The sequence below is a fragment of the Crinia signifera genome, chromosome 5 (genome assembly GCF_055691185.1).
Source record: "Crinia signifera chromosome 5, ASM5569118v1, whole genome shotgun sequence".
In the NCBI taxonomy this organism is placed as follows: Eukaryota; Metazoa; Chordata; class Amphibia; order Anura; family Myobatrachidae; genus Crinia; species Crinia signifera.
Window position 1 is genome coordinate 216,014,898 of NC_139221.1, and position 18,532 is coordinate 216,033,429.

The window sequence follows — 18,532 nt, forward strand, 5'->3', positions numbered from 1 at the left end:
CATATACTAGACATTATACATTTGAAGACACTTTGCAGAGAGTGCACCTGCTGGTAAGCTGTCTACTAAGGTTCTGGAGAAGAGTTGGAATTCTGACTCTCATATCAGCAACGGACAATTTTTCTCCTCATGTCTCAGTGCCATCATAGAAAATTGTGTAGACACCTCAGGGAGGCCCAAACCATGATCAATTTTTTTCAATACTTACTGATCACTGGTAAAATGGCATGGCACGGCAGACATTTTCCCGGCATGTCCAGAAAATGACTGGGAAAATGGCCACCACACCACTTTCCCAGAGATCTGTGCATGCACACTAGACTCTGAGACAGCATTAGGGTCTTATAATGATTCTATTGCTCTGCCAGCATAGAGGAGGAGGCCCAGACGGAGACAGCACACAGGCCTCCTCTCTTAATGAGCCCCTGCCTTTTAGGGCAGTGTAGTATAGTAGGCTGTGTATATTTTATAGTAGGTTGCGTCTTGTTACTGTATCAACATCTAAAAAGAAATTGCTGCATGACCATAATTGTTATTCAAGTTAAACAACAGAGTAATTAAAAAGATCAAATATGACCAGCTTTTTTTATTTATTTTTTTATATTGTGACCACAGAAATGGAGGTGAAAACATATAAAAACAGAGAACAAGTCAACAAGTGAAAGACTGTATCGCAGAAGAGCCGAGCACTAACACGTAATATACATTCCATGCACTGCAGACTCACACATCAGTCACACGTGTGCCAGTCTCTTGTCACAGCAAACGCACGAGCTAGACACTCACAGGAAGACAAAAGCCTCTTTCTATAATGGTGCATGCAGTTACCTCCCCCCATGATTTAATAGCTGAACATTATTTATCAGGCAATAAGCCAGGTTGTGCTTTACATGACAAGTGTTGTCAGAGTCAGATCTAGCAATAGCAAGATAGAGAAAACAAATAATATCCTTATCCAGACACAGCTACTGATGTACATGCCGAATGTGTGAGGAAATCCTAGCATCTGGGATGTAAGGTATTCCAGTCATCTGCATACATTATTTAGCCTCACAGTACTCAGGGAACTAGTGCCAACATAAGTGCCTTAATGGGAGATGTATCAAGCTTTGGAAAGAGATAAAGAAGCAAAGTTACCCAAAGCAACCAAACAGATTCTAACCTTTATTTTAAAGACTATGCTATATAAATGGCAGAAGCTGATTGATTTGAGCAACTTCTGCACTTTATCTCTCTCCAAAAGCTTGATATATCTCCCCTCTGTTTTATTGGTTTCTAATGAATATTAACCAGTTCCAGAACATCTCCCTCCACTGTGTGCATGAAGGGCACTCCTTATTTTGGTAAAGTTCAGCAGAGTAAAGAACATTTTAGGCCCCGGGTTTGTCACTTTAGGCAAAGTACAGTATATGCAGATGGAGCAGACCTACACAATGACCACACTGCAATTAGCACAGCATGGTCAGGCCTTTGGTTTGCAGGTTGTCTGTCTGTGACAAGATCCTCAGATATCTTCATCAGCCTGACAGCCAGGGGTTAAAGTGAGGGGGAATGGAGTGGAACTGAATTCCACCACCTCTAATGGTGAGGTGGAACATTTTAACCTCCACATTGGCCCTGCACAGTAATTCTCACAGAAAAGCATTCTAGTTTGCAGGGGGATGCCAAATATCCTACCACTGGCCTTGTCTCTGCCTAATGGGGGAGGGTAATTAGGTGCCATCCTCTGTATGACCACTTTAAGCCCTGCTGATAGCCCATGATTTATCAGTTCTGATAACCACAAACAGCAACTTTGGGATTGCAATTACCATATAGCTGACCGAGGCTCTATAGCAGGGGTTGTCAACAAGCGGACCCCCAGCTGTTGAAGAACTACACATCCCAGCATGCCTTGCCTTAGTTTTGCTATGTGGTCATGCTGAAACTGATGCAAGGTATGCTGGGATGTGTAGTTCATCAACAGCTGGAGGGCCGCTGATTGCCCACCCCTGCTCTATAGGCATCTACAAAGTATTTGCATTGTATAAACTACTATAGAATATATTTGATATATGCCAGTTTGTTACATAAATTGCATTCACTGATACATTTTGATGTACAATTATGTACTGTGTCATAAATAAGAAGTAATTTAAAAAAAATAATTACCTTATATCTGCTAATCGCACATCATATTATCATTCAACCCATCACATACAAAATATACATGGCAGGAAATATAATAAAGAAGCCAAACTAAACCATTAACACACACCAGACATAATGAATACAGATACAGAGAAAATGGGCACTAGATTGAATAAAGCTTGAATCTCCATGCCAATTACAACCTAGGCACAGTACGGACACATAAATGAAGGCGGTATGACCTGCTGTGCAGACCCATGCATCTAAGTAGGTCTTGTACCACAAATACTTTTCCACATTGTGTTTTGTGCGTTTAGATATTTCCGCCATTTCCGAGGAACTCTGAATAAGAGCTCAGGTTTTTATTTTTGTTATCCCACTTTCTCTTTTTGCCTCTAATACAACAATGTAAATTAGACTGGTCTAAGTGGTTTCTGGGCAATGAAAAGGTCACTTTCGTTCTTCCTAAGCAGCCTGGCAGTTAATTATGGAATGTACTGTATTGTATACGAAGATGAAACTACACCACCTTTCAACAGTCAATCTTATGGCAGGACACCCTACAAAGTGCAATGTCCAGCAAACAACAGTATTACTAGTTTGTACTGTATATAAAAAAAGAATGACTAAGCATTGTCTATCTGCCATAAAATAATACAACTATCATGGCGTTAATGGCAAAGTTCAGAAGAGCCCCTTTTCCACAGCAGTCTCTTCACAATTCTTCTGTAAAAAGTGGTGACAAGACAAGGCGGCTAGCATCATCTACTGGAGGCACGGACATGACAAATGTGCACGCTCCCACAGACATTTCTCTCCAAACTCTTCTGCCATCCTATCACAGGTCAAATGCAGGAAAGCCTGAAGTCTCTGGTGTCAACATGTCTGACAGGAAATGAACTGCGCCAGCCATTCCTGAAAAGAGGAAGACAGATTTAGGTTATTTTCAATCAGACATTCTCTTTGAAATACATACTTTTGTTTTTCCAAAATGCCTTAACATAGAAAGTAAGCTTGCAAATCAAAGACAACATATACCTTCAGCCAATGCAAATCAGGATTACTCAACTCAGGTACCACTTTGTGGCCCCCTAATCCATTTAGGTCAGTGACACTTTTTCATGCAGTGTCCAGTAAGAATAAGGTTACTATTTGGTGGTTAGTAATAGTTTACCTTCTTTGTCTCTCCTAAGTATGCAGAAAAGTCTGGTTGTTTCTAAAATGTGCACCCTCTGTTAAGCTTTATGGCTGATACACTTTTATGGGAGTAGCAACCTAGTGTTATTTTTACTAGAATTACCAACAAGGTTAGTAATGCAGGGTAAGATTATCAGACTGTTAGGCAGGATAAACACGTTCGTGATGTCGGGTTGATTTGTCGTATGACTACGACAAATCATGAACATCATCCAGAGAGTCTACCTACTATTGCATGCTCCGTTGCATATCGGGAAACATTGTTGGGCATAAAGCATGGCCAACCAGTAGATAATGCTTGCGATCTTGTGTAATGTAATAAAGGATGGTATTAAATTATTTTATCTGCTGTAAATGACCGCAAAAGTGAAAATGGGAGGTAGCCTTAGGATTTACCACCCAAGGCTATTCAATTGAACTCCCCATTTCCCTCAATAGTCTTGTTAACCCCCATTAAAATAACTTATTAATGGGCATTAACCCACAGAGGGCATGATTCAGAATTGTTTCAAATCCAAATATCTCAAAAATGGGCAAAACTACTGCAGGTGGTGCAGATGATGCAGATATACTTAAATGGGTTATATTTTTTCTATGCAGGGTAAATACTGTCTGCTTTATTTTTGCACTGCAATTTAGATTTCTGTTTAAACACACCCCATCCAAATATAAAGCTCTGCACCATCTGCAGTGCAACACGAGTTTGTCCATTTGCGTGCTTTTTTGCATGGATTTGTGCTTTAACTGGGTTTCGGCATCTGATAACCCCTGAGTTCCCAGGCAGGTGAAAACAAAATGGGCATACACATTGTATAGTGTGTACCCAGCTTTACTGGTCCATGTTTTTATAGCTACAGTACCATATACTGTAAGTAGCTGTCACTTAATAGAGAACAGGGAGTAGGATACCAATGGCCCAGACCATTGATGCATATGGTCGCTACAGTAAATGATCATTAGTGAGGCTATACAGTACATCCTAATAATGGCTAAAGTAACTGCAATAAGGTTGTGCAGCACATTATTCAAAAAGTGCTTTCTGCCAGAATTATCCCAGAGACAATCATTTGTAATATTTGTATATATGAAAAAAAACCTAAATAAAAGCTTACAGAGCATTTTGTTTCCAGAAAATAGAACATTTTAGGCTGAGCACCGTACATCATACTTACCAGAAGTAATGATACATAACAACGCATATGGGCCAGATTCAATTAGTTACACTGAATAAGACATATGCTTATAAAGCGACTGGGGCTATTCAATTGCAGCCTGCACTTAACATGGATTTCTGACTGAGCCTTCTTGGAGGGTCAAACAGAAATCTGCGTTAAGTAGGTCTTTCTACCCTCATCACCGGTGCCAGGTACAGGTTATCCCATAGCTCCCACCACTTATTCTAAACTCTATGGGTTAAAGTGCGTTAGCCATGGATTTATAGGGCTTATAAATTTAATAGCTCGGGGTGTAAATGTTACACACATTACCTTCAAAAAGGGAATATGGTCTGTCGGGGATTCTGCATCCGTGTTTACCATAATCTAAACACCACTCTGCAAACTAAAAATAAAAAAAAAATAAAAAAAAGCATTACAACACATATTAAGGTAACATGGTGACAATTTAAAACAAACAAACATATGGGCTGATTGGTTTATAGGGATTATAGCACGTTTGGTGGAGAGTTATTTGGGAGCAGTATTTTTTATTTATTTACAGTTTCTTATACAGCGCAGCAGATTCCATTGCACTTTACAAATGTTGAAAACACTGTAAGAACAAACTGGGTAAAACCAGACATACGTGGAGGAAGGAAGACCCTGCTGCAAGCTTAAAATCTATAGGAAAATAGGAGGGAAACACAAGGACAGGCACCAGTAGTAGCATAGCAGTCCCACCAAGTTGGAAGTCCAGAAGTAAAGTGTATATAATACATGAGTGCCTCTGAAGGTTATATGGGTGGTACCTAAATTTGGTATGCTTGCCTGAAGAGGTGAGTTTTCAGGGAATGCAGAGAGTCTTATTGTGCGTGGAAGGGCATTCCATAGGGTGAGTGCAGCGCTATGAAAGTCCTGTAACAGTGAATGGGAGCTAGTGATCCGTGCAGAAGAAAGATGCAAATCTTGTGCAGAGCTGAGAGAGGAAGTTGAGAGATATTTTGAGATAAGTAAAGAGATATAAGCTGGTGCAGTATGGTTAATAGCTTTATATGTAAGTAGAAGTATTTTATATTGAATATAGTAGAATGTGGGCAACCAATGGTGGGATTGGCAGAGCGGATCAGCAGACAATGAGCGTCTTGCTATGAAGATCAGCCTAGCAGCACCGTTCAAAATAGATTGCAGTGGCGAGAGTCTGTTCTGACCAACGAGGAGACTATTGCAATAATCAATGCAAGAGATAATTAGTGTATGGATTAGCAGTTTAACAGTGTCGTGTGTAAGATAGGGTCGTATCTTGGATAGGTTTTTTTAGATGCATGGAACATGTATTTGAGATAGACTGAATGTGAGAAACAATGGACAGTTCAGAGTTAAGGGTGACCCTTTGGGCAACAGTCCAATAAATCTAATTATTACAATCCAGATACCTTTAAATGGAACGCAAGCTAGAAAGATATCCAGAAAGCAGATTGTGTCACTATCTCTATCCCGCTAAAAACATTCTGTATTTTGGGTATGGAAGCCGCAACCTGTAATAGTACTAATAAAAAAATCAAGGGAATGGCACACTGCATCCATCACATTAGTCATGTCTACTTGTATCTAGCCTTCCCCTTTCATGTGCTAGTAGCTGAAGGGAAATATGATGCATTTTTAATACCACGGTGTAGCTGTGAATAGGTTAATGCAACTCAATTTCAAAGACTGACTACAAAAGTAGGAATGTTTCAGACCTAAATGAAGCATGAAGATCTGGATTTCCCCGAAGAGTTATTGCCTTGATCATAAAATATATTGTAAGAGCTCTGAGATGCCATTTACATCTGCCAGGCAGCCGTGAAATGCTTCAGAGCAGCAAAACATTTAGATACTCATTGCTAGTTGGGGAATCTGGACGCTGGAGACACTATAGGTCAAGTGCATCAGGCTTTTAGGACCAGAGCATAAAAGCAAATGGGAACCGTCAAACAAATAAATAACATCGTATAATACAGGGAAAATCCGTGGATTGTAAGTGTACATTAATGCGCCGTCAGTGCTGACAGTTTGTCACATATTTTCCATAAACATGTCTACGTAAATCACAATGCACAGAAATGAAGCTTCTAGAAAATACCGTTTGTCGAACCTAGTGAGATGAAACTGCCGGTACTACTGCTTATATGACACCATTTGATGTGTGTATTTCAATTGGAAATCTGGGGTGATGCCACCATTACCTTGCAAGCTCTGTAGAGATACTTCTTGTCCTGGGTGTGGTTATAGAGAGATAAAAACGCATATCCATTTCCTGAGGTTCCATGACAGATGCCATACCCCTTTCTTAGGAGACCCCTCTGCCAAATGACATCACTGCACTCTATGGCATCTTTCAAGTACTTCTCTTCTTTGAAAAGCTAAAAGCAAAAAAAATAAAATAATAATATGAATAGAACCTCCCTGGGGATAAAGAAGACTGTAGCATGGCAGCCGCACAGTAAGCTGTTCTATTGCTCAAAGAAGATGAGAAACACAACAGGAACCTTTGAAAAAGAGAAAGGCTAAGCAAAGAGGAGGCATCCAGAGGACAAACATAAAGGAAGCACTTACACTGTAAACCGAGAATACCCAGCAGTTTGAACATGGTCACTTGCAGTTCATAGGTGCTTGAATGATCTCTGCAGTCAGATCAGGGGTTTGCAGGGTGTGGCCCTTCAGCTGCAGTGGGAATACACAGCCCAGCTTTCTTGCCACTGTTATAGTATGCCCTAAGCTGTGGCAGTGTGGGCAGTTATGTGTAGTTCCACATGTCTATTACAGACCATAGCTATCCTATGTCCAAGTCACCTACACAGTAGACCAGGGGTGGCCAACCGGTCAGAGGTAAAGAGCCGAAAAATATCGGTAGTCAAGCTAAAGAGCCGACATCATGCACGCGCCGAAGGCGCATGCGCCAAAAAAAGGGGCGTAGTCTATTTTGACCCCTTGGTTGGGTGTGATACAAATATGCCTCCAATAGTGCAGTGCCATATATACATATGCCCCCAATAGTGCCAGATACACATATGCCCCCCACACGGTGCCAGGTATGCCCCTACGGTGCCAGAAAGCTGGTAAGCCCCCACAGTGCCAAAAAGTTGGTATGCCCCCACAGTGCAAATTTCCCAGCTGCAGCACTCACCGTTGTTGCTGCTGCTGCCGGGCAGGGAGAGGACAGTCTGGCGTCCCCCTGCAGTCCTGTGATGTCACCGAGGGGAGGAGAGCACAGCAAACCGCGCATCTCCTTCCCCCTCACTTCCCTGTGACTGGGCCGTCCACCAATCAAAGCTCGCTGGCCGGCTCCTGATTGGCTGCTGGCCCGCAAGCTCTAATTGGCAGATGGTCCAGTCACAAGGATGCACAGTAAGGGGTAGGAGAGATGCGCGATGCGTGCTCTCCTCCCCTCAGAAGGAGAAGGGATACAGGGAACCGGCAGCAGGGGGGACTGGGACGGACGGTGGGTGGTGGGTAGCAGTGGGAGCAGGAGCCACACTTTACAAGGGGGAGAGCCGCATGAGGCTCAAGAGCCACGGGTTGGCCACCACTGCAGTAGACAGTCGTTAGGGCGATACATATAAGGTCGACATGCATTGGGTCAACCACTGAAGGTCGACACATGAAATATGTCGAAATGCCCACGGTCGACATGGTTGCAATGTCGACACAAGCATTGGGTTGACAGTCAAAAGGTTGACATGAGTTTTTGCTGTTTTTTTTTTAATGGATATGTGCCGACAGGCGGTATTACTTGCCCTACCATCCACTAGGGCGTGGAGGGAGAAGAGAATAGTGTGCCCAGCATAGCGAGTGGACGCGGTACATGTTGACCAAGCCGACATTTGGGACAATTAAAAGTGAGAAAACTAATGTCGACCTTTTGACGCTCGACCTAGCCATTGTTGACATATTGCATGTGTCGACCTAAGCCATGGCGACATAGTGTTGACGTTCAATGGTTGTTCAAGTGCATGTTGGTCGATGTGATGACCCATACCCATCTACACATGGGGGGGTTATTCTGGTTCGCTCTCTAATGGAAAAAAACATGCGCACTGCGGGGGGGGGGGGGGGGGGGGGGGGGGGGCAGAGAGAGTTTGGGTGGAGTTTATACATAAAACTGATATCTATACTGCAGTGTAAAAATAAAGCATTCAGTATTTACCCTGTACAGAAACAAAAAAACACCCAATTGTAACTCTCCCTGCACATTTGACATCAGCCCCACCTGCAGTGCATATGCTATTGTCCATTAGAGAGTGAATTTGCCTTTGCGAGTGAACTTGAATAACCCCCATGGTAACATAGCAGTTGGCAATATTCTGTGCTTAGATATGGGTTTGTGTGATTTCGCACAGGATTACTGCCTAATAGTACAATGTACCTATTAAAAGTAAATAAGCAGCATGAACTCCTATACCCTCTATAGATAGCTATTAGTGGCTATACTGTGTTTTGGGTAGGAGGTGCTCCCCTAAGTCAGAAATAATATGAAAATACACAAAGAAGAAAGAAGACTTGTGTTGGGGGCACTGGTTTTGTGAGATGGATACGTTTGTTATATTAAAAATTAGCTTTTATTAAATCATTTAGAAAAAGGTCCTATATATTCTGTGCTTGGCAGTTTTAAACAAATGAGACCCTAGTAAAATTCTCCTATTCTCCTATGAATAGTCAAATGATAGGTCAGTGTTCCGAAGGTCAAAATGTGTATGTCAGCTGTATAAGTCCTACACACATGTAGGAAAATGCAAACCAGTCTGATCCGGACTTCTCCAATGCAATGGACCAGAAATACAGTACTACTGCACGGTGGGGGTTATTTTGGTTTACTCTTTCTGACAAATTCCTTCTTATACCCCTTTCAGACAGAAAAAAAGACCCGGGAATTTCCCTGCTCTTGCCGTGTCGACCCGGGTTTTTCTTCTGTCTGAAAGGGTCCACACGGGTCTAAAGTTCCGGGACTTCGACCCAGGTATTTACCTGGGTTTTTCCCGGGTCTGTATTCCAAAAACCCAGGTCGCCGGCTGTCTGAAAGGAAACGACCCGGGTTTTTGGGATTATTACACATTGTTTGGCACTGATTGGCTCTCCTGGTGGAGTGCTGGCTGATTGGTTGTGAGGATAGGCTTCTCTGATTGACTGGGAGGGCATGGCAATGGAGCTGGCCTCTGAGGTCATAAGGGAGCTGAAAAAAGGATAGCATGGCCCACTGGTAGAAGCAAGAGGTGAGAGCTGCTGGCAGTGAGAGGGGAGGAGGATATCTTTGACTGGGACAGTCAAAGATGCCACAGTGTACTCAAACATTGCAAATATACTGACAGCCATGTGAGGTAACATGTACCTTCCAGTATATAAAAACAATAAAACTTGTTTACAACATATCCTTGTGTCATGCCATGGTTAATGCAATGCAGTGAGCAGTCACCACCCACTTTTGATGACCTCATCTCTGTGTGCCTTTAAAACTGTCCTATTCTTATGACACACAGAGTTTTGCAGGAAAAATCCGGCTTCTGTGTGAAAGGGGTCGACGCGGGAAATACCCGGATTTTTGCTCCTGTGTGAAAGGGGGTCAGCCCCTTGCTGCCTAGTTCTACCCGGGTTTTTGTATCCGGGAAATACCTGGGTTTCTGGGATTTTTCTGTCTGAATGGGGTATTAGAGGGACAAAACCATGTGCACTGCAGGTGGGGCAGATGTTACTTGTGCAGAGAGAGTTAGATTTGGGTGGGGTTTTACTTCAAAGTGAGATCTATATTGCAGTGTAAAAATAATGCAGCCAGTATTTTCCCTGCACAGAAACAAAATGACACACCAAAATATAATTCTCTCTGCACATGTTACATCTGCCCCCCTGCAGTGCAAATGGTTTTGTCCATCTAAGAAGGAATTTGTCAGAAAGAGTGAACCAAAATAACCCCCTGTGTGCTACAGCAGCTGCTCTGATTTACACACTGCAGTTCTATGTGTAATGTGTTCCCGTGGCTGGGAATAGTCATTTGCTACAGCCTGGGAATGCATGATTTAAAAATGAAAGGGGTTTCCAAAAGTGGAGTTCCACTCAAATGATAGGAACACATTTATTGTAGACCTGGGAGCCCACCGTATGGCTAAGTAACTATGTAAATTGTAACCTTTCTTACTGCTGTCTTGAAGCCATAAATAAAACATCCACTAACTATATTACAGGGCACAAACCACTTTGACAAAGCCAGGGGTGTCTATTAGAAAGCAGCTTTTTAAAGAGACCAGGCACTCTTGCTGAACAATTTTGTACACTAGCACAATTTTGTATAATGTGAGTTAATTGCTTTTTGCTCTGCATCAAGAGGCAGAGGATGTGAAGATAATTATAGTCTTCATGGTAGCAGCTAATGAGCTAAATCTGGGTCACTAAACTCAGCTTGGCTGTCGCACTTACAGGAGATGTGCCAAACTGTGGGGGGGACTGGTTGGTGACTGTGTTAAATTCTCTAACAGGATTTGTTAGACATGGTACAACAAGCCTCAGAGTTTGAATACAGCCATTTGATATATATGCAAGGATCGGTCCTCTTATAAAGCAGCTTTTCATAATGAATTGCGTTTAAAAGAGAATTAGCAGAAAAAGTTGTATTTCTTAAGGATAAAATTCACATTCTTAGCCAATTATTTACACCTCTAAGCATGGTATCCCGTAGCATAGTTAACAGCATAAGAGGTCAGCATTCCCATTTACAGAACACAACGCCTGGACATTCAGGCAACATTTTTTATTGTTCACATTCAAAAGAAACTTTATACAGGCACTGACTTTATATTCACGCATTTCCATTGCCAGATCGGTGGTGCTCAAATTTTTTTTTAAATGATTCAAATAACTTTTTTGCCAAACTACTTTTACAACAATGTGATCTATTTTAAATAATTTACTGTTGTTGAAACAATGTTACAGTCTGAATTAATAAAACATTTTTTGGGTCCATACATTTTCTTTCTCCATATACAGTCTCTATATTAAATACAGCGGTGCAGTTCATCTTTTCTACCAGCAACACCCAAAGTTTCTAAGCTGCCTAAGCACAGACACAGAAAATGCCGTTAGGCAAAGAGAGGCGCTGTTACCATAGCAGCAGAGTGAGGCTTTGTGTGGTCAGTGTTCACAAGACGTCGCTGGATACAATTACTACACAGCATGATAGCAATAAATACATAAAATGTATATTTGTATTCCCTTTACTATGATAACAAGGTATTAAAAGCTTCCAGTCTTGTTTTTATATGTTGATGAAACACTGAGAGGACTACGGTTGATGTACCGGTATATCTAAATTTAATCATATATATTTCAGTTGATTTGATATCAACAAAGCCATCATTTTGGAGTGTTTTTAAGATGAAGAAAGCTTAACACAGCAAGATGGCCCACCTATAGTAGTCAGTCAAGTAAATTAGCATTTAAATACTCTGGCTCTTACCATCAGGAGATGGGATATAACAAAGCTGATAGGACCGCAGCGTAGAATAGCTGGTTTATAAGGCCATCAATAATGATTGTTGTCTGTCTTTTATAACATTCTAGAAATTAAGGTACTTGTGTATTATAGCGGCGCCCCCGATTTCCATCGTGCAATGTTTTAATCGCGTCGCATCGTATGCCATGCACCCGATGGCATGCGATGCGACGCGATTTTTGGTCCCTATACGATGAAAGATTGTATAAGCACCCTAAAGGGTGCTTTTAAGCACCGTAATGGGTGCTTACAATGTTAAATGCACCCCCACGCCACCCCCCCACTATAAACGTGAACCCGAAGCGTGGCGAGCAAAGCGAGCCCGCGAGGGGCGGCGGTACGCGTCCTCCGACCTTTTCATACTCCCACTATCCACGTCTGCGTGGAGTTGAGAATAGAAAGTGTGGCGAGCGCAGTGAGCCACTGAGCCCGAAGCGTGGCGAGCGCAGCGAGCCCCGCGAGGGGACACTGATACCTGTGAAGCCCGCAAGGGGACTCCGATACCTGTAAAGGTATCCGCGTCCCCTAGCGGGGCTCGCTGCGCTCGCCACGCTTCGGGCTCGATGGCTCGCTGCGCTCGTCACACTTTCTATTCTCAACTCCACGCCGACGTGGATAGTGGGGGTATGAAAAGGTCGGAGGACGCGTACCGCTGACCCTCGCGGTTGCTGGTAGAAAAGCTGTGCTCGCCACGCTTCGGGTTCACGTTTATAGTGGGGGGGTGGCGTGGGGGTGCATTTAACATTGTAAGCACCCATTAGGGTGCTTATACAATGTTTAATCGCATCGCATTGTATGGCATATACAAGGTCATACAATTTTAAAATTGTATGGCATTGTACAATATCGCGCGATATCGCGTCGCATCGCATACCATCGTATGCCTTATGGTATGCAATGCGATGGGCGCCGCCAAAATACACAAGTACCAAAATTAATAAACAGTTTAGAAAGATCCTAGAGAATTGTGTGTGAAGAGTATACAATACTAAAACATTTTTTGGACCCCTGCCTACTTTGTCTACTTTTTTTTATGTTGGTTTAAAAACTGAAGTAAAATGGCAGGAGAGGTGCAGAAATGACCAGTGACTGAACACACAATTTTAGCAAATGAATAATGTGACTTACCTTAGTAACGCAAAGGTAACATATCTAATATAAATATTAAATGCATTATACCTAGAAATGTTCACACTGGCTTATTAACCCTATAATATAACAAACTGTGGGGCAATGTGAATTAAATGTGAATTAAATTTCGCCAATAAACGTGATCATACATACAGTCATTGTTCATTTGTGAAGAAGTGGATTTAACTTGGCAACTGCATCTCATCTATGGTTACTTTGAGACAAGTGACTTTAAATACAGCTGTGTCTGCTTATCTGCTACAATAGGATTTGTTTGGCTATGGTATCTTATCTGCTGTAACTCTGTCACTTGTAGAATGCACTATGCAGCATCTACTGTGTTGGCAAAGCAGCTGTGTAGTGTGGGCGTAAGCAGAGCACGACTACCTAAATTCCAGAGAAGTCTATGGATCAAGGGTTCAAACCCATGATATTTGGCTCTGCCGAGGATTAGCTCCCTGGACTCCCTTTATCGCTTTGCACTGATCCCACCTTTGGTACATATCACTGATATGATGAACCTAACAGAGGCAAAACTGCTGCAGTTTTACCTCAGTTTGATACATATTGTTGATATATTACGAGACTCTCTCTTCTCTGATAATTTCTTTGCTTCTTCATTGGTGACACAGAATTGACTGACCACACACAAGGGAAGAATAAATTAGGCATGTGGTTTACCCTGCAGCGAATTGAATGCCTGATTCAATCAACTTTGGGAACCCACGTGAAAAGCCTCCCAAGTGCTAAATTGATAGATCCAGCACCTTGCTCAGATTAAGGGGGATATTCAATCCCCGCCGCTATTTCCGACGGGGGAAATAGCAGTGGGCATCTATTCAATGCTGTCTTTCCAGGGCCTGACTTTAAAAGCTGTCGGGCCAGTTTTGACGAGAATGGTCGTGGATTGTCATGATCACGGACATATCTCTCCTTTTCTCTGATCGGTAGGCGGAACATTGAATCCCGCTTGCCAATATGCGGTAAAGAAAGCCAAAAATGGGCCAGGTCACGGCTGTCGGGATGGACCGAAAGTCGTAACCCGGCATTGAGTACCCCCCTAAGTGAGTTAGCGTGTGTAAATCAAAGATTTACTGAAAATGTTGACTAATTGAATAGCTCCGGATGTAAAATGCAGAGCTTTACCCCATGTCTAACTGAACTCCCTCAGCATTGTTAGGCTCTCATATAATTTTGCCCATAAGACTTTCCTTTAATGGCATCTTTAACACAACACACAGGAAGGCTCCCCTATGCAGATCTTTCATGCTTAAACCATCCCCTTCACTTGCCCCTGTTCCAGGCAGCGGCAGTTACATTCATTTACATTGAATATTTCATATACTCTATAGGACTGCAAATGCCGTATTGCTCTCGTAGTATTATTATTATTATTATTACTGTAATAGGGTTAAAGGTTTCAAAACAACCTCTATCATCTTATACAAAAAAGTTCAAATTATAGGAATCACAAAACCTCAGATCGTCCTACTGTCCCTGTACAGTACATAGAGACGAATTCAGCTGCCAGCTAGTCTGCTTCATCACAATGAGCATGAATAGGTATGCAAAAATGAAGGACCAATAGGCTTTCATTCCCTTTCTCGGTATACTGTAGTTCCTGCTGTAAGTTGTGAAACTAAACCTGTTTTAGTGGGTACCCGGATGGCTCACAGACAATGTCTAGGTCTACTGTCAAATAGGTCGACACCGAAAGGTCCAAATGAATAAGGTTGATTCTGATAAAAGGTCGACATGATTTGTTCCCCCACTTTTTTTGTCACTGATGACTCCTGAGCATGTATACCCTCATCCAGTGCACCACATACCATTGCATGGCTCACTTTTCTCCCCACACGTGACCACTCCCAATCGGACTCCACATGGATAATAAAGCATGAAACAGTCCAAAACAATTGAATAAAAAACTGAAAAACCCATGTTGATCTTTTCATGTGTCAACCATTGCCATGTTAATCTTTTGCTTGTGTCAATACGTTGTCATTTCGACCTTGTGCTTGCTGACTTCTTGTTGCCGACATATTGATTGATGACCTAGACAATGGCTGTGAGATGATCCACACCTGTTTCTATAATTCCTCCCAATTTGCAAGTGCTTGATGTAGCTTGGCATAGCAGCTTACACAAGAAACAAGTCTATTGACAGATGGAACTCCATCAGCTTCTCAATAGAAGGTTGGCATCATCAATAAAAGTACTCAATATCAGATGGTTAGAGCTTGAAATCTCCTGGCTGACCTACTCTTTATAATTCTGGGTTATAAAAGCCAAAGAACACTAAAATATATAATATATGTTAAACACCCACCTTGTGTGCCTGAATGAGCATGTGTATTACTCCGGGCGCACCATGACACCAGTGCACCAACCGATCGGTCTCATTGCTTAGGGATGATGGATAATTTCCAGACCTAAACTTCTTATGGCGTACATAGTCAATACTGGGCTTCACGAGTTCTGTCAATGTCTCCTGTTCCACTTTAGCCAAAGGCTGTGAAATAAAATAAATGTGTTATACATATATGCATACACAATTCCTATACTTTAAATAGCATATCTACATACACACACACACACACACACACATTTATATCTCTCTCTCTATAATATACATATAATGGTACTTAAAATTGCTTAGTGGGCTATTCTGCCTAAGGAAATCGCATCGCATGACCTGTTTTAGTGCCATACAATGCATGCAATGCAATTTTCCTAAGTAAGTAATGTATTCACTGCTCTTTTGCCCCGGGCTTATTGCATCGCATGCCATTGTACCTCATGCAAAATCGCATGCGATTTTATAGGGTGCGATGGCATTAACTGTACTACAATTTTTAGCCCCCCCCCCCACTATCCATGCCACCCCGAAGTGTGTGGCGAGCTCAGCGAGGGGCTGCGTAAGGATTCGGTATGAAATCCCGATGGTCAAAATCCCGACGGTCATAATACCGACAGCAATTGACAGAAAGTCAAAATCCCGACATGGTCAAAATCCCGACATTTAAAATCCCGACATGGTCAAAATACCGACAAGGTCAAAATACCGACATTTAAAATCCCGACAAGTTCAAAATACCGACATATAGAATGTAGACAGGTGAAAAAGTCAACATGACTTTCGGGCGACAGCTCGCGAGGTCGATATGGGCTTTTCACAGTTTTTTTACCTGAATGTCGACACAGTCGACATGGACACAGTTGTAAGTCAACCGCAGCCCCTCGCATAGCTCGCTGCGCTCGCAATGCTTCGGGCACGGTGCCTCGCTACGCTCGGCACACTATTTTATTCTCCCACCACGCCCTAGTGGATGGTAGGGCATGAAATACCGCCTGTCGGCACATGTCGGGTCAAGAAACAGTGAAAAACCCATGTCGACCTCGCGACCTGTCGCCCGAAAGTCATGTTGACTTTTTCACCTGTCTACATTCTATATGTCGGTATTTTGAACTTGTCGGGATTTTAAATGTCGGTATTTTGACCTTGTCGGTATTTTGACCATGTCGGGATTTTAAATGTCAGGATTTTGACCATGTCGGGATTTTGACTGTCTGTCAATTGCTGTCGGTATTTTGACCGTCGGGATTTTGACCGTCGGGATTTTGACTGCATCCCCTGCGTAACACGTCCTCCCAACCTTTTCATACCGCCACTATCCCCGTCGGAGTGGAGCTGATGTTATATAGTGTGGCGAGCCCCGTGGATTACTTTACATGTTTTCCGCGTCCACTCGCCATGCTTCGGGCTCAGTGGCTCGCTGCGCTTGCCACACTATATAAAGTCAACTCCACGCCGACGTGGATAGTGGGGGTATAAAAAGGTTGGGAGGATGCACTCTACCCCCCACTCGCCACGCTTCAGGGTGCCGTGGATAGTGGGGGGGTTTTAGGAACACATTCACACCAGCCATACCATACATCTGCATAGTAATGAGGACCTGTGTTAACGGTAAACTGTAAATTCTGTAAAACTGTAAATTCGCGGCTATCAACGTAGTGGCGTCTCTCTTATCCACTGCAGTGAGAAAGCAGGCACCTGTCTCCCTGCACATCCCTCCGAAAACCCATTGCTGAGGCAGCATCCTCCCCACATGATTCTTCCTCTTCACAAAAAGGCTTTCATCTACCTCCACCACCATGCCAGGACCGCCAATTTTCCTCTGGGGCTGTGAAAGTAAATCCATCGCACATGCCTCCCTAATCAAGCTGTTATACTGCACGTGGTTTTGAGGGACAGTTCCCTTCGCAATACAGCACACTGGTCATCTCCTCTGCCCTTGAGTATATGAACATGACAAGGGTCACAAAGGGTAACCGGCACCCCGGGAACCAGTGGGCCGCTCGAAGACTGACCTTTTTCCGGCAGGCCTTTATGTGGCAGCGCCACGTGCTTTCCTTTATGAACAGTCGCACTGGATGGCCGTTCACGCAATTCTGCATGATGGGCAGCAACTGGTGTCGCTGAAAAAACACCACAGCCGCCTCCTCAGAATTAGGTAACGTGAACATGGTGAGTTGTTCACCTGCCACGACTGTCACCTCTGTCACGTTCTGAGCACTCACTGAAGCAGCCATCACTGTCAGCTAATCTCCTCAGAATGATTCTGACAGTGACCTGGAACACTTACGCAAGTTTTAACTGACTACGCTAGTTCCGTAGCTTAAGCTTATTCTGAAAACATAGCTACAGTAACTGACAAGCGTCCATCCATATAAACTACTGAGATCGCATGCATCGCACGGCACTAAAATGGGACATGTGATGCGATGCGATTTCCGTGCGCAAGCATATGTATGTTAATTGGGCGCCCGGGTACTACATAAGTACCCATATAATACAGTATGTATGTACATATGTATGTATGCATGCATGCATGCATGTATGTATGTATGTGCGTGTGTGTTCCAGCATAACTCTGGAATGTCCGGAGCAATTTACACCAAACTTTATACAGATATCACTTACAATCTGGAAAAACATACTGTGGGGGGTAAGACACCCCTAGCACCCCTGTGGGGGTCCCGAGGCCCAAAAAAGGGGTCCATCTACTTCACAATGTGGCTCAGGGATGCAAGATATAGAAAAGTTGTATAACATTTACAGGTGTATTAAATTGGGGCGAGGAGGGTTTGTATGGTGACCATGGCTTTTTTTGGCAACGAAAAGCCATCCTCACCGTCCAACACCCCTCGCTGTATTCAATGTTTTGCAAAATCATCGGCATCCGAGTACCATGAGTATCCCCTTAAACGGCGAGGTTCTCCGCAAAAGCATCGAGCCCAATGTAATTTTTGTGGCAAGCCCCACCATTTGGATGGCCACACTTGCCGTTTCCACCTCGCTAAAAAGAACCAGTGTGGTGGAAACGATTGAATACTCTGA

The 18,532-nt window shown here is 43.0% G+C and overlaps 1 protein-coding gene across 1 annotated transcript in view; it reads right to left on the reverse strand.

Moving 5' to 3' along the window:
- Window positions 1-571: 571 nt before the first annotated feature.
- LANCL2 (LanC like glutathione S-transferase 2) overlaps window positions 572-18,532 on the reverse strand; it is a 78,457-nt gene continuing 60,496 nt past the window's right edge. The window contains exons 6-9 of the mRNA XM_083188536.1: window positions 15,461-15,643; window positions 6,710-6,886; window positions 4,815-4,887; window positions 572-3,045 (exon numbers count right to left, since the gene is read on the reverse strand). Of these exons, the coding sequence (XP_083044662.1) occupies window positions 2,969-3,045; window positions 4,815-4,887; window positions 6,710-6,886; window positions 15,461-15,643 (510 nt within the window). The 3' untranslated portion in view covers window positions 572-2,968. The remainder of the gene's footprint in view (window positions 3,046-4,814; window positions 4,888-6,709; window positions 6,887-15,460; window positions 15,644-18,532) is intronic.